This window comes from Cheilinus undulatus, linkage group 10, assembly GCF_018320785.1.
Source record: "Cheilinus undulatus linkage group 10, ASM1832078v1, whole genome shotgun sequence".
NCBI lineage: Eukaryota > Metazoa > Chordata > Actinopteri > Labriformes > Labridae > Cheilinus > Cheilinus undulatus.
The window spans coordinates 34,136,445-34,148,896 of NC_054874.1; the positions used below are offsets into that span (position 1 = coordinate 34,136,445).

General features: G+C 43.3%; 1 protein-coding gene across 1 annotated transcript in view; it reads left to right on the plus strand.

Moving 5' to 3' along the window:
* The window catches only part of cfap100 (cilia and flagella associated protein 100), a 45,888-nt gene extending 33,791 nt beyond the window's left edge, over positions 1-12,097 (plus strand). The window contains exons 12-13 of the mRNA XM_041797238.1: positions 11,423-11,516; positions 11,832-12,097. Of these exons, the coding sequence (XP_041653172.1) occupies positions 11,423-11,516; positions 11,832-11,957 (220 nt within the window). The 3' untranslated portion in view covers positions 11,958-12,097. The remainder of the gene's footprint in view (positions 1-11,422; positions 11,517-11,831) is intronic.
* The last annotated feature ends 355 nt before the right edge of the window (positions 12,098-12,452 follow it).

Genomic DNA, 12,452 nt, shown 5'->3' on the forward strand with positions numbered 1-12,452 from the left:
TCTATACAATCAGTTTTATCCATAAGTAAAACAAGAGCTCCAGCCATATTAGACAGGGTTAGATTTTTGGAATTCAATTTATCAAGAGGATTAACTACTAAGTTAAACAAATATACACACTTTTGTCCAAATCTCAACCCCTCTCATCCCTTTAACACAGTACTCATACACCAATTAACAAAAGTCAGCGGAGCTCCTTACAAAAGAAAAACAAAAATAAATGCACCCCTGAGGAAACAGTTCTGTTCATAAATTTCAGTCAGTTATTAAAATAAACTGTCAGAGGGCACCCTCAAACAGTTCACATAATTCACTCACTGGTGTGTTTCCGGTAGAGACTCTCTGCTTCCTCCGCTGAGTCAAATATGTGTGTTTGTCCGTTTATGGTGACCCGTAGAGGAGCTGGTTAGATGACACTGAAGCGTATTCCATTTTGTAAAGGAGGGTTTTCACCTGGTTGAAACTGGCCCATTGCTTAGATTGTGTGGTGCTGAAATCCACAAAGATCATGATGATCTGCCCATGGTATGTGATGTCCTTGTTTTTCTTTGCCCACAACAGCACACGCTTCTTGTGGATGAACTGCCTTTATTGAAATTAACTATTGGAATGGTAAATCTGTGGTATTTTCTGTTCATTGTGAGGTAAATTGCCAAATCTTTCAGCCAGAGTAGCCTATGGATCATTAAAAGCATCATAACAGAGATTTGAGCCAGAAAAGGGACTTTGTCTCTTCATCTAAGGTCAACAAAAGGTCAAGTGACAGGCTAATGGTGTGAAAGCTTACTTCAGTTGAGATTGTATTTATATATATATATATATATATATATAGTGCTTAACAAATTTATTGGACCACCCTAACCCTAACCAAAGACAGGTTTATGCCACAGCTGCCCTAAATTAACAACATTATTAATTACCAAAATCATTTTTTTATGTTTCTGCAATGGTTCATATACCAATAATAATTATATTTTACCATTAAAAGTATCATTTGGGTTAAAGAACTTCTACATATTGGTGTATTAACATTGCAGAAACATAAAAAATGATTTTGGTAATTACCAATGCTGTTAATTTAGGGCAGCTGTGGCATAAACCTGTCTTTTGTTAGGGTTAGGGTGGTCTAATAAATTTGTTAAGCAATGTGTGTATATATATATATATATATATATATATATATATATATATATATATATATGAAAAAAACTTGTTATGATATGGCATAACACACACACACACACACCATCTCGGTATTACAATAACACATACAGAGTCTGTGCAAATTGCAATTTAGCCTGAGTTAGTTGAATATAAAAGAGGCCATTCTTAGTTGTAACTGAGTCATCACCAAAAATGACATACCAAAAACTATCACAGGCCTTTGTCTTTCAGCAAAACTTGTATCTGAAAAAAGGTCACAAAAATGATCATTGAAAACCATGATCATATTCCTTGTTGCAATAATAAAGATTAGTTTTTTTTTATGTCTATCTGACCTTTTTTAAGAGTTATTTTCATCGTAACATTAATCCCACATTTTTAGCTCTGTTTTATTGGGGTTTTTCCCTCAGAATTAAACTAGCATAATTAAACTAGCAAAAACCAGTGGTCTTGCCCCCCTCATCCCCCCTACCCTTCCCTAACACAGCAGCTCATCCGTTGCTTCTGTGTCTCCCTCACTATGGTTCTGCTTCTGTGTCATTATCAGTAGGCTTTATTTGATTATATCACCTTAAAATGCGTTTTCTTTATTTGTTTTCACCCGCGATCTGATTTTAAAACAGTCGATCAGCGTTCCTGGTCAGAACCAGCGTGGGAGCTTTATGGAGTTTTACCATTAATTTACAATCAAAAGGATAGTAGGAGCTACAAGAGAGGTTGCAGAATAATAAGTGGATATACAGGCCACACGTGATTAGAGTTTCTGTACTGCAAGCGTCAGGAGAGAGAGAGAGAGAGAGAGAGAGAGAGAGAGAGAGAGAAAGGGAGGGAGCGCACACGGAGCGTACCTCATTGATAACGGATGGCGCTGATTTCCAAAATTAGATATGGTGAGGGTTGATTTACTAACGTACCGACCAGGTAAAGTTTTTGTTTGGTCAACATTGTATATAAATTACCTTGATCATATTTATCATACAAACACCGGACTGATGTGCAGAGAGAGAGAGAGAGGAAAACAGATGCTCAAAGTGAGGCCCCCACAATGTTGAGGCCCTGTGCGCTATGCTTAGTTTGCGTCTAGGCAGGGGCAGGCATGACATCAGATAACTTCTTCTTCTTGTGAAATAAGGCAGTTTAGACACCTCTAGGGGTATTCAGATAACTTCCTGTGTGTGGTTTCAAAATGAAAGCTGTCCAGTGTGTTAATATGTGCTTAACATGCTGTTTTGGGATTCTTCTAATTTTTTCTCTCTGAGATTTTTACCGAGGTCCGGAACTCAGTGACCTCATAGCTGGCTACGACCATGATTTTACTGCCTCATTTTTCATGATTTTGAAGCTTAATTTTATAAGCTTAATTTTACAAACCTAACCCATTTTCTCTTTACAGGGTCTTTAAACTATCTATTGAATATTCACAGCATAGCATTAACTTTTTGGATCTATGCCAATGTCGCATTTGTGACCAAGAAGCTAATTTTGATGATCAGACTCAGCCTCTGTCCTTTATAATTCTTAAACAGAGGCTACCAGCCCAAAATAATTCAATAGGCTGTTGAGAGAGCACAGTGTTTGGAGTACAACACCCTTGTCCAGAAAGTACAATGCAAGTCAGCCTCTCAGTCTAGCCTTTTGTTTTATTACTACTTACTGTACACATGCCAAACAGATTAAAAATATTGTCAAGAGTAACTAGGCCATCATATGGAGTGATCACCTTTTGATTAATATTTAGCTGGAGAAATGGTGGATTTTCTGGAAAATTCCAGGGGAGCCAATACTTTCATCCATGACAGTATGTTGATGGTCTAATTAAGGACATAGCACTGTGTGTTGTACAAAGTGTACTTTGTTTGGCAGGAACAGTTATTTACATAGCACAATTCATTTACTTTGGCTTTTGGCCACAATGTAAATGGACTTGAGTTGGTTTTCTAGTTGTATGACCACTCAAAGCACTTTTACACTGCAGGTCACAATTACCCATTCACACCCTTTCACTCCACATTCACTGTTAAATTGATAAAATGGAGAATTGGCTATCAGTACTTGCTAATACCGTTAAAATGCATTCATACATGTTTACACTCCACTGACATAGCAGTGGAGGTAAATTGGGGTTAAGTGTGTTGCCCAAGGACACATCAATCAGTCAACATTCTGACTGCTGGATTACCGACTCTGAGCCGTAGTCACTGCATGTAGTGTGCAGCAAATTTGATGCAAGGCATGAAATCATGGAGGAGTCCAGAGAAAAAAATCACAGATGCAGTAACAGGGCCAGTGCGAGCGGGTCACTCGCATTTGCCCCTAAAAATAGGTGTGTGCGAACTGTAAAAAAAAAAAAATTTAGAGGCACGTGCACATAAAAAAATCAGCTGAAGCAGCTGATGGAGAGGTCCATGGAGGACAGGAGGAAGATGGAGGTCTCTGTCCACTCCCAGAATGAACCCTGGTGTGGTTCGTTTGAGGTGTGAAAGCAAAGCAGACCAACTTGTGAACCAAAGGCAGGAAGTGGCATAAAGTGTAATGATAAACAGATTTACATGTGATTTAATACACTCAAATACATGTCGGTACCTCGCTCAGCGTCTGTGTAGCCAAAGCAACATGTCGTATTAATCTCATGTAAAGAACATGTTGGACAGCTCAACATCTCGCTGGCTACTCCTTATGCCCCAATACAAGAGCAGAAACCCCAAGACAGCGTAAATTCTGTGTTTTTCGTTGTTTATGTGAGAAAAAACACCAGGGAAACAGGAAATCCATTGGAAGGAGCTGGATTTCCCTGTTTCGTCTTTTTCGTTTTTTTTTCCCGGCTTTTCTTCTTAGTCACCGTTTGTGACGACAGCGACCCTAACGGGCAGAGGTTGTAGGTGTTCAGACAGTTTGGTCCGTTTGGCCAAGAGAAGTGTGAATGCAAACCAAACCAAAGGAAAGTTTCTGTTCCAAAACGGGCCAAGTCCCTTATCAGGTGTGAAAACGACCTTAGTTAAAGTGGGGGTATTATGCCTGTTTTCAAGGCTTTACACCATCTCTCTGATACCCACGTAGTAGCACTACATGGTTTACAGCTCAAAAAACTCCTCATGTTTCTCACACTAGCATCCTGAAAAACCCTTGTTTTAACCTCCATCTGAAAGGATTCGATTTCGCTGCTGTCTCTTTAACCCCCCCCCACCCCCGCTCCACGGACCTGCTTTCCTCCAATTGGCTGAGTTTACAGTGGTTCGCCAGCAGCAGGACTCAATGTATTGTGCCCGCCCCCTTCAATATGGCTAATGTTGTTTTGCTAATAGTTGAAAACTTTGAATGAACCGGTTAGACTGAATAAAATATGGGGAATTTTGATATAGGTCCGTACGTGTTAGACCCGAAGTCTGATCCTGATAGTTTGGAAAGAGGGGGGAAGAAAACCAGCAGCAGCGAAGGATAGAGCAGGACGTATCTGTTTGGGAAGTGTTTAATTACTGTGTTGCCAAATGGCTAAATGGCTAAAAGGTCTTGTGGGGGCGGTCTGTTCCACTTTGCCAGCAGCACGGATGGACCATGAACCAGTCAGGAGATCCTATTGCGATGACCTCATCAGTTTGCTCCATCGAAATCTCATCTCGGGAGAATCTCGGAGTGATTTTCAACAAACCATTTTCATCAGTTTACACGTTAATGCCAGGATTACTACCGCATACGTTTATCTTGCGGTTTGAAAATATGTGGAGTATGGATACCCAACATTGTGACTTTATATTTATGTTTTAAAAATTGGAAAAGTATAATACCCCCTCATTTGTCACCTGCTGTGGACCGCTGGCTGAGCTCAAAGCGAGCCAGACAACCTGCGTACAAAAGCTGCTGGATCAGAGATATCCTTTGTGTCTGAGTGGACTGAACAGACTTTTTTTTTTTTTTAACTTTCCAAGGTTCCCACACATTTTCACAAATAAAATGTCAAAACATTTCCATGACTTTTCAAGCACCCTTGATATAATTTCCATGACCATTCTAAGCACATGGACAGGAGTGTACTTAAGTTAATTATTATTATTATTTATATATTATCATTATTCAGAGGACCTGGAGAATGTTTTAGGATAGATGGAGCTCTTGTACCTACAATTACTGTAAGATAGCCTTAAAATTAATAACATTAAAGACAAAATTAAATTGCAATACTTTTTCAAAACTTGATGATTTTACCTTTCTGTACATTTTGTATACAAATTCATTAAATAATTTTGCTTGTAAATGTCTATTTGCATCACGTTTATTACGGAAAACACATTTTTTGATCAATTTTCATTATGCCCCTAAATTTCTTTATGTGCTTCGAACTTTTTCAAATAAGGAGCACATGTGCTCCCTGGGAAAAAAGTTAGTGTCAAGCCCTGAGTAATATTAAAAGGTATACATCTTGAACATCTTAGTGCTGTCTTTCATGCATGGACACCATGGATTATAGGTTTTATTATTTTTTATTAAATGAAATAAGCACCCCCATGTCTTATCTATTATTGCCATAAACTGAAACTGAGGCAGAGAGAGAGAGAAAAAAAAAGGTAAGAGCTCATAATCATACATTCAGGATTCAACAGCCCATGGAAGAAGCTTTATTAGCTTAAAAATGCATTCACCAGATCAGGAAAAGTGTTAAAAAGTCATGTTGTTGTATTGATAAACTCACTAACAATAACCTATGTACGTGAAAATTTAAAAGCAAAGGTGTTTTTTGACAATATCATGTTCTGCTATAACATGATATTTACATTCATTCACAGGGTACTAGATGTTATATTGATTAAAATAAAACAGATGCTGTGGTGTTTTATGTTGTATTGAGTGTTTTATTTTGTTAACTTCTGGTTTCCGGAGCTGGTTGTGGTCTGGTAACTTTCCTGTGTTTCTCCTGAGGCATTCACCCTGCCCCCCTGGTGCTGTAGAGAGTCACACCTGCAGCGAATCACTGATTGACTCACGCTACTTAAGACCGGCTGCAGCTCTCTACAGCGCCTGAGTCTTGTCTACCTTACCACACAGTAAACGTCAGCTCCGGGCTCCTTCTCGAGATCCTCCAGAGAAGTTTCTAGTGCTCTTTTGATGATTTATTCGAGTAATCTCCAGTGTTGAACTATTTGTGCTTACCTCTAACGTGCCTCTCCTCCTTCTTCCAGTGCCTCCTGCTCAGATCACCACAGCCAGCTCCAGCACACTCTCACTCCCTCTTGGACTCTTGGAATCCCCCCTCCCCTCTTCACTTACCTGCACAATAAACTGTTTAAACTGCTTTCCGTCTCCGCATCCTGGGTCCAACCATTACACAAACATAACAGAAGACTCAGGCCAGAAATGGACTCAGTGGACTCGGACACCCTCAAGACAGCCATCACCCATCAAGGACAACGACTAGGACAGCACGAATCCATGCTCAAAGGTATCATGCAATCTCTCCAGACTCTCAACACCCAGGTCTCCAACATCTCAGAACAATTACTCTCAGCCACTCAGCCTCACCACCCCTCTCCAGAGCCTCCACCTGTTAGCATTCAGCCACCCTCAGTAGATCCTTCACCTTCTCCTCCCCACCCCCACTTTAGAGAGCCTCAAGTCCCTCAACCCTGATGTCTTTTCAGGAGAAATAGGTAGCGCCAGTGGATTTTTGTTACGTTGTTCATTTGTGTTTGCCAGCAACCCCTGAGTTATCCCACAGACAGGGCCAAGATAGCTTTTGTCATTAATTTGTTATGCGGGAAAGCCTCCCGCTGGGCCACTTCTGTTTGGGAGAAAGATTCCCCAGTGTTAGCCTCTTATTCAGAGTTTACTTGTGAACTATGTCGTATATTTGATCACCCCCTTCAGGGCCAAGAAGCAGCAAAACGCTTATTTTCCCTCTCCCAGGGTCACAGGTCTGTAGCTGATTTCTCCATTGATTTTCGTATTGTAGCCTCTGAGAGCGGTTGGGGGGAGACCAAACTCAAGGGGTTTTTTCTTAGAAGCCTTTCTGAAGAACTTAAGGATGAACTAGCTTCCAGGGACGAACCTGATTCCCTTGAGGGCCTTATTTCACTTGCTATTCGTATTGACAGTCGGTTGAGGGAGAGGCAAAGGGAAAGGAATCAACAAAGGTCCTTCAGATCCCGTTCTGTAGCTCCCCCTTCTGGTCAGTCAGCTCCTCTGTCCCCTGTGCGTCCTAGACCTCCCAGTGATTCTTCCTCTACCCCAGTAGATGAGCCCATGCAACTCGGCCGAGCCAGGTTAACCCCTAGTGAGCGCCAAAGACGTCTTAGTCTTAGACTCTGTATTTATTGTGGTCAGGCAGGTCACTTTCTTGCTACTTGCCCTCAGACACCAAAAGACAGGGCTCACCTGTGATCGAGGGCTCTCGGGTGAGCCAGACCACTTCCTCCTCTAGCCCTCCCCTGCGCATAGTCGTTCCCTCTAGTGTCCTCTGGGGGCGCGATTCCGTCCCCATACGAGCTCTAATTGACTCCGGAGCCGATGATAATTTCATCCAGGACAGTCTAGCCCAACAGCTCCAACTTCCCCTAGAACCATTATCTTCTCCTAAGAACGTCACTGCCTTAGATGGCAGACTTATCGCTAAGGTTACTCACCGGACAGCCCCCGTAACCCTCATTATCTCTGGTAACCATCGCGAAAGCATTCAACTTTTTGTTATTCCATCTCCTCATGCTCCCGTTGTTTTAGGTCTCCCTTGGCTTCAGTTACATAACCCTCAGATCAATTGGAAAACCACTACCATTACCAACTGGAGTGTCCATTGTCACTCCCACTGCCTACGTTCAGCCAACCTCTCTGTCAGTCGCCCTTCAGTCCCTCCCACTCCTCCAGATTTATCCAAAGTTCCCCCTGAGTACCACAATCTACCACAAGTCTTTAGCAAGGAGCTAGCTGTTTCTCTCCCTCCGCACTGTCCCTATGACTGTGCGATTGATTTGCTCCCTGGCGCGTCCCTGCCGAGTAGCCGCCTTTACAATCTCTCCGCCCCCGAGAGGGCTGCCATGGAGACATATATCAATGACTCCCTAGCTACAGGTCTCATCCGTCCCTCCTCATCTCCACTAGGGGCAGGTTTCTTTTTTGTCAAAAAGAAAGACTCCACACTCCGCCCATGCATCGATTTCAGAGGCCTCAATGACATCACGGTCAAAAACAAATACTCACTTCCCCTGATTGATCCTTCCTTTGAGCCTCTCTGCTCTGCCCAAATCTTCTCTAAAATCGATTTGAGAAATGCTTACCACCTCATTAGAATTAGAGAGGGAGACAAGTGGAACACAGCCTTTAAGACCCCTATCGGCCACTTCGAATACTAGGTCATGCCATTTGGTCTCACTAACGCCCCCGCAGTATTTCAGGCTCTCATTAATGATGTGCTCAGGGATATGTTAAATCGCTTTGTGTTTGTATATCCAGACAATATAATGATCTTCTCTGGTTCACTCCAGGAACACCAGCAACATGTCCGGTTAGTCCTTCAGAGACTTTTAGAAAACCGACTTTATGTCAAACCCGAGAAATGTGAGTTTCACACCCCTTCAGTGAGCTTTCTAGGGTTCGTTATTGCTCAAGACCAGTTATAGCCAGACCCAACCAAGATTAAGGCAGTGACAGATTGGCCCATTCCTCGTAAACCGTAAAGAACTCCAGCAATTTCTAGGATTCGCTAACTTCTACAGAAGGTTTATTAGAGATTATAGTAGGGTGGCTGCTCCCCTCACTAGGCTCATATCCTCGAGCTCCCCCTATCGGTGGTCCCCTGAGGTGGCTGAAGCTTTCTCCAAGCTTAAGACTCTGTTCACTTCTGCCCCTGTCCTCAAGCACCCTGACTCCTCCCTCCAATTCGTGGTTGAAGGGGACGCTTCTGAGTCCGGACGTTGGGAATAGAGAGCTGCTGGCTGTGGTATGGGCGTTGCAGGAATGGAGGCACTGGCTGGAGGGCACGCAAGTCCCTTTCATCATCTGGACGGACCACAAGAACCTCGCCTATCTGTGCACGGCTCGCAGACTTAACCCTTGTCAAGCCCGGTGGGCTCTGTTTCTCAGCCGGTTCCACTTCACCCTCTCCTACAGACCAGGCCCCTGGGACACTAAACCCGACGCCCTTTCTCGTGTGGATTCTCCTTCTCGTAAAAGTGTGGAGCCGGACCTGATTCTTCCTCCCTCCTGTATAGTCAGAGCTGCCACCTGGGACATCCTACAAACCATTAAGGACGCCCAGAAGCTCCAACCAGACCCCGGCTCCGGACCCCCTGATCGCCTCTTCGTCCCTGACTCTGTTCGCTCTTCTGTGCTCCAGTGGGCTCACGCGTCCAAACTCACCTGTCATCCCGGTTTCCAGAGAACCCTAGGCTTCCTCCAGCAGAGCTTCTGGTGGCCCGGCATGACGAAGGACACCCGTGAGTTTGTGGCTGCTTGTTCCATCTGTGCTCGAGGAAAATCCTCTCCCCAACCTCCTGCTGGCCTTCTGCGCCCCCTTTCCACCCCTGGTCGTCCTTGGTTCCACATAGCCTTGGACTTCATCACTGGCCTTCCGCCCTCCGATGGCAACACCATTATTCTCACCGTGGTGGACCCGTTTTCCAAGGGCGTCCATTACATCCCTCTCCCCAAGCTCCCCTCTGCCCTTGAGACTGCCCACCTGATGGTGCTTCACGTCTTCAGGCTTCATGGAATCCCTAGCGACCTGGTGTCAGACCGCGGGCCCCAGTTTGTGTCTCGTGTCTGGAAGTAGTTCTGCAACGAGCTGGGGGCCACGGTTAGCCTATCCTCCGGGTACCACCCACAGAGTAACGGCCAAACAGAGAGAGCCAATCAGAATTTGGAGGCTGCTCTACATTGTGTTGCTGCTCACCACCCCACCACCTGGAGCTCTCATCTCCCCTGAATCAAATATGCCCACAACTCCCTCACCTGTTCAGCTACTGGCATGTCTCCATTCATGTGTTGTTTTGGGTACCAGCCCCCCCTGTTTCCCGAGCAAGAGATCTCCATGTCTGTTCCCTCTGTTCAACAACATCTCCAGCGCATCAGAGAGGTGTGGCGGATGGCCAAGGCTGCGCTCTCACGCACTGCAGAGCATAATAGAAGACTGGCTGACGCACACTGCACCCCTGCCCCTGAGTATCTCCCTGGCCAGAAGGTCTGGCTCTCCTCCAGAGACCTACCCCTCAAAACCGAATCCAAGAAACTGACTCCACACTACGTCGGACTCCCTGAATCCATGAAGATCCATCCCACTTTCCACGTGTCACTACTCAAGCCGGTATCCTCCAGTGACCTGAGCCCTTCAACTGTCGCCCCTCCTCCCCCCCGGCTCATCAATGACCACCCCGCCTTCACCGTTTCCAAGATCCTGGACGTCCGACCACGGGGCCGCGGATACCAGTTTCTGGTAGATTGTGAGGGGTACGGCCTGGAGGAGCGCTCATGGATCTCCAGGAGATTGATTTTAGACGACAACCTTCTTCGAGACTTCTACAGGGAACACCCGGACAAGATCAGGAAAAGTGTTAAAAAGTCATGTTGTTGTATTGATAAGCTCACTAACAATTACATATGTAAGTGAAAATTTAAAAGCAAAGGTGTTTTTTGACAATATCATGTTCTGCTATAACATGATATTTACATTCATTCACAGGGTACTAGATGTTATATTGATTAAAATAAAACAGATGCTGTGGTGTTTTATGTTGTATTGAGTGTTTTATTTTGTTAACTTCTGCTTTCCGTCTCTGCATCCTGGGTCCAACCATTACACAAACATAACAGATGCACCTTTAAAAACACAAAGATTATTTAATAAAAAACTGGATAATGAAAATATACAGGGCTACAAGCAGCTGAAATGGGCTCTGCCTTAGCAGTAGGTCGAGGAATTCACATATCCAGAGGGTGCTGCTCTTCCACAGGAAAAGGAGTAAGTCAAGGTGGTTTGGGCATCTTATCAGGATGCTTCCCGGGCATTTGGATATCCCAGGCACATCCAACTGGGAGATCTCAGGGTATACCCAGGACTCGCTGGATTGATAACATATCCCTTCTAGCCTGGGAATGCCTTGGAATTCCCCAGGAGGAGTTGGAAAATGTCCAGAGGGTCAACTTGCTTAGCCTGCTGCCACCGTAGCTGGGTAGCCATAGATGAGTGGAAGAAAATGAATGGACATACAGATGCATAATTTTCATAACCAATGCAAAATATGTAATGACAAAACTCCTCTCTTCCAACATCATACTACAGGCATCGTGAGGAAAGACTGAAGGAGCAGAGAGAGAAACAGAAGGAAAAAATGAGGAGGTACTTGGAAAAATCACTGGCTGACTCTAAGAAATTTGTAAGTTCTTTGTTTCAAAAGTGCCTTATCGGACCAATTGCATTATACTTTCAACTGTGTATTATGAAATAAAAATCAAGATCATGTCAAGACATTTAAAGTTTAATGTACTTACACGATGCTATAAAAATAGATATTCTGTTCTTTAAAGCTAAAACTCACACCACACCACTTGTGTATTTACATGCTGTACCTATAGTTCCCATTTGTCTGCTCTAGTGTTTTATACACTGTAATTACTGTAGTTTGATGGTCAACAAAATCAAGGAGCTAAGATGATTTTTTTTCTTTTCTTGTTTTATTTTATTTCATAAGAGTACAAGAAAGCTTTTGCCCAGATGCATGCCTGTTGCCCAGAATATCAGAGCAAGCCATGTGGACATCACCTCAGCTGAAGACGACATCCATGCTTTTCTTTTTAAATCTTTGGAAAAAGACTGAAAAAAAAAATCAAAGCTATGTCATTGTATAACCAAGTGGAATGATGAAAAAAGTGTAATTGAAAATGTGTTAAAAACTAATATTTGGTTTCCTATCCCTATTAATGTAATCATATCAAAGAAAATGACAATCTACATAAATTGAAAAAACCTAGTTAGCCTAATTAGTCTGGTATGTTTACAAGAAGAACAAATTTCATTTTCGTAAGCTGCACTGTGTGCATAAACACAATAAACAACACATATCAACCAACAGACAAATGAAGAATTAATACTGGTATGTACAAATACATTTGGGGGAAACCAACCCAAAACAATATTGCCACAGAGAAAGATTCATGGCACTATCTTTCCTCCAGAAAGCCTCTGGGCCCTATCATATGCCTGGCACAAAGCATTTTGGTATACAGCCAAAGTGCTTCACCTGTTTACCACCTGAGGCAGTTGTCATTTTGCACATTTACATTGTTTGAATGGCAAATGAACTTCCATTCCT